This window comes from Belonocnema kinseyi, chromosome 1, assembly GCF_010883055.1.
Source record: "Belonocnema kinseyi isolate 2016_QV_RU_SX_M_011 chromosome 1, B_treatae_v1, whole genome shotgun sequence".
Taxonomy (NCBI): domain Eukaryota; kingdom Metazoa; phylum Arthropoda; class Insecta; order Hymenoptera; family Cynipidae; genus Belonocnema; species Belonocnema kinseyi.
Genome location: NC_046657.1, coordinates 93,794,955 through 93,798,441, shown reverse-complemented (window position 1 = coordinate 93,798,441; position 3,487 = coordinate 93,794,955). Strand labels below are relative to the sequence as shown.

The following is a 3,487-nucleotide window of genomic DNA, read 5'->3' as shown; positions in this document are numbered from 1 at the left end:
ACAAATCGTGATATAACCGAAACCTCCCTCCCCGCTCCCTCAAAGCGTCACGAGGTTTATGAGCGGCCCTTTATAAAGACCTGAATAGTAATATTTTTGGAGTATAAAATGCATTTGCGAGACTATATCGGGACTGTGGTGGGAGGTGACAGTACGGAGCAATTTAAAATAAGCATGTATAAGGGACTTGAAATAGGCGGAAGTTCACTGTATATAAATATTCCAAATGACAGGTTATAAGGTTAATCACTTAAAGTGATACAATTTCAAATTTAAATTACCGAATTTTTGTTCACAACGACTCACGTCCAAACGAAATGATATAATTGGAAGTTTGGGAAAATAAATAAAAGGCACTATGAATCGTTTATATCGTTTTAAATTTGAAGAATTACAACACAAGATTAATTATTTGTTTTCAACTTAAAAAATGTAGGATCTTAAAATGTATGCCCTTTAGAAGCATTTAATTTTGAGACAATTTCATTTATTCAGACTTTTTAGTCATATTTACTCAAATTTTAAAGCCAATGGAAAGCTTTAAATATAAAAAATCTCTTTTGAAGCATACCAAGTTTAAGCAATACAAATTTAAAGGCCTACCAACCTATAAATTCGGAACTGAATATTCAAATCTTCACTTTTCTTTTGTCTCGACTAAATTTTTCGTTTTCTTGAGCCAAAAAGAACAAATTTTTTTTATGTTGAGCAAGTAAGAAATTAAGAATATATGTAGTGTATTCCTTCTTATTCTTCGAAAACATTTCTTCAGGTGGTCGAGAAACAAATTCGAAAATATTCTACAGCAGAAAAGCCTTCAGCCAAGGAAATAGAAGAACGCGTGATGAAAGTCGTTGCTGCTTATGATAAGATCACTGCCGATAAGGTGGTTATTATAAACAAATTTATTTAATCTTCCTGTCTGTTTTGCAGGGCTTAACGGATCCTCGAGTCAAGCAGGTGCGCCACTACAGCGAACCGGAACCCAAAAGTCTGAGTCTTATCACCGATCGGGTGCTCTTAGTTCTCAAACTTTATGACAAAATTGACCCTGCAAAGGTACTAATTTACCTAACGAGGACGCATTCAAAAGATGATCTTCTAATTTACAAACATAAATTCATAAACAAAAGAAGAAAATAACAGATATCCAGTTTTTAACAATTTTAAACACTTAAATTTGAAAGTGTAGATATTTAAAACTGGTCCAAGTTAAATGCGCCCAATTTTTATTGTTTCGGATGCTTTGGCCGGTCTTGACGTCTGGAGTACACCTACCATGAATATCCTTTTCATCCCTTAAAATCTCTGAAATGGTTCGAAATTATCTGAAATCATAGAAAATACTTTTATATCGTTTTAAATCTTCGAACTTTCAATCTGCAAAATTCTTTTAAATTTTTTGGGAATCTTAAAATACCCTACAACTTTTGAAATCCGCTAAAATATTTTGTTATCCATGAAATATTTGAAAAATTTTAATATCTTCGAACTTTCTTCAAATACTTCAAAATCTCATTAAATCTTTAAAATTCTCTTAAATTCCTTTTACCCTAGAACCTTTGGAATCATAGAGCGTCTTCTATAATTCAAACTCTTTAAACTCCCATCACCTTTTTTAAAACACCTTACAACATTTGAGATCCTTGGAAATCCTTTGAAACCTTTGAAAATCCCATAAAATCTTTAAAAACCTTCGGAATCTTACGTAATCTCTGAAATGTTTTGCAATTCCATAAAATTCCGTGAATCATCTTGAAATTTCCTTGGGCATTTTTAAAATACCTTACACTCTTTAAAATCTCAGGTAGTCCCTTAATTCTTGTGAAATTCCTTGAAATATTTGTAACCTTTTAAAGTTCCTTGAAACCTGAAATATTTTCAAATCTCCGGAAATATTAATAATACTGTAATCTGGTGGTGTAGATTGAAAATTCGAGTGGGCAACGCGTCAATTGTTTCAAATTTAAAAAACATCGCGAATTTGAAGCACCCGAATTGGAAAACTTTAAAATCATTGGAATATGTGAACGGTAAAAAATTAGAAATGGCCGAATTCAGAAACAAGTAATTGAAGCAAAGAAGTCATCTTTCGAATCTCTCCTCAATCGATGTACTATTGGCAAAAACCTTGCTTGAGTCGGGTGTCTGCTATTCAATGTGTCTAATAAAATATTATTTTAAAAAATTGCTTTATCTTTTGCTAAAGAGTAGAATACCATGGAAAAGTTAGTTACAAAGCGATGCAATTTTTTCGTCTAAAAATTGGAATTCAGTAATACACGGACACATTGAGGATGCAGAGAGCCCTGCACCTAATGAATAAAAACTGACAACTCCCTTCTGCTTGTCCAGTTGAAATTAGAGTCGCACTTCGTCAACGATCTGGGTCTGGACTCCCTGGACCATGTGGAGATCATAATGGCGATGGAGGACGAATTTGGTTTCGAAATCCCAGACATGGATGCGGAGAAATTAATGAGACCAGCGGAGATAATTCGTTACATAGCTGATAAAGAGGACGTCTACGAATAAGATTCCTCTTTCTGTTTGTATACTTATGATCTAGTAACTTTTCTTCAACTCTAAAGTACCAACTGTACCTTAAAAGACTCTGTCTTCATCACAAGAGGGGCACTGCGATTTCTTTTCTTTTCTTTTCATGTATATAGGCAACGATCATTCTTATTATCGAATATGTCACGAACTGTTAGAAAAAATAAACGAAAAGAAGTGAAAGTTTTCTTCTGATTTTAAACCTATTCATACACTGTAATAAAATTTTGATTGATATTTGGAATGAGTTGTTGGATTCTAAACCACTTTAACGCGCTTTAAATTTATGTTAGTTAAAACTCATTAAAATTGCTATGAAAACAATTTAAAATTTTATAGATTGCTATTGATAGATCATGAAATGTCATTCGATGCATCTCGAAGATTCGAACAAACATGTCAGATACCGTAGTGTTTTATTTCCAATATCAACTAAGCATTTCTGATATAAACATAGTAAACATTTTGTTTGAAACTTTATCCATCAGTTCGTCGCGATTAGTTTTATAATAAAAGTTCGAAGAAGCGATATTTCCACATAAAACAAGTGCTACCAATTTTTAGATTTAAGTACATCATTTTATCAAATATTTTAAGCTTTGAGTTTAAAAACACATCTATAATAAGGAAAGAATTTCTCTTTTTTTGGCATTACTGGGGCATTAGAGGGGTTCTATATGAGTGAAAATAAAAAAATTAAAGTCAGCATAATTTGCTTAAAAAATTGATTTAACCCAAGTGCATACGTGGTCAAAATCACGGTAAAGTGCATCGTGGGTATTAAACACCCCAGCGTATTTATTATGTATTGTTTAATACCTATTGAATATTTTGTCCTATTAAAATTATCCGATATAGTTTGAGGTATCTTTCACAAGGCAGAGTTGATTTTATAGCCATTTATTTATTTTAAGTTTGCTAAAAAACATTA

The 3,487-nt window shown here is 32.2% G+C and overlaps 1 protein-coding gene across 1 annotated transcript; it reads left to right on the top strand.

The window, feature by feature from the left end:
- Nucleotides 1-776: 776 nt before the first annotated feature.
- Nucleotides 777-2,739, top strand: LOC117167166 (acyl carrier protein, mitochondrial). Its single transcript, XM_033351895.1, has 2 exons — nucleotides 777-886; nucleotides 2,356-2,739. The coding sequence occupies exons 1-2, from the start codon at nucleotides 845-847 to the stop codon at nucleotides 2,533-2,535; spliced, it is 222 nt and encodes a 73-aa protein (XP_033207786.1). The 5' UTR covers nucleotides 777-844; the 3' UTR covers nucleotides 2,536-2,739.
- The last annotated feature ends 748 nt before the right edge of the window (nucleotides 2,740-3,487 follow it).

Coding starts and splice junctions, on each gene's coding strand:
- LOC117167166 (XM_033351895.1), top strand. CDS start 845: ATGAAAGTCGTTGCTGCTTATGATAAGATCACTGCCGATAAG. Junction 887..2,355: donor ATAAGATCACTGCCGATAAG/GTGGTTATTATA, acceptor CTGCTTGTCCAG/TTGAAATTAGAGTCGCACTT.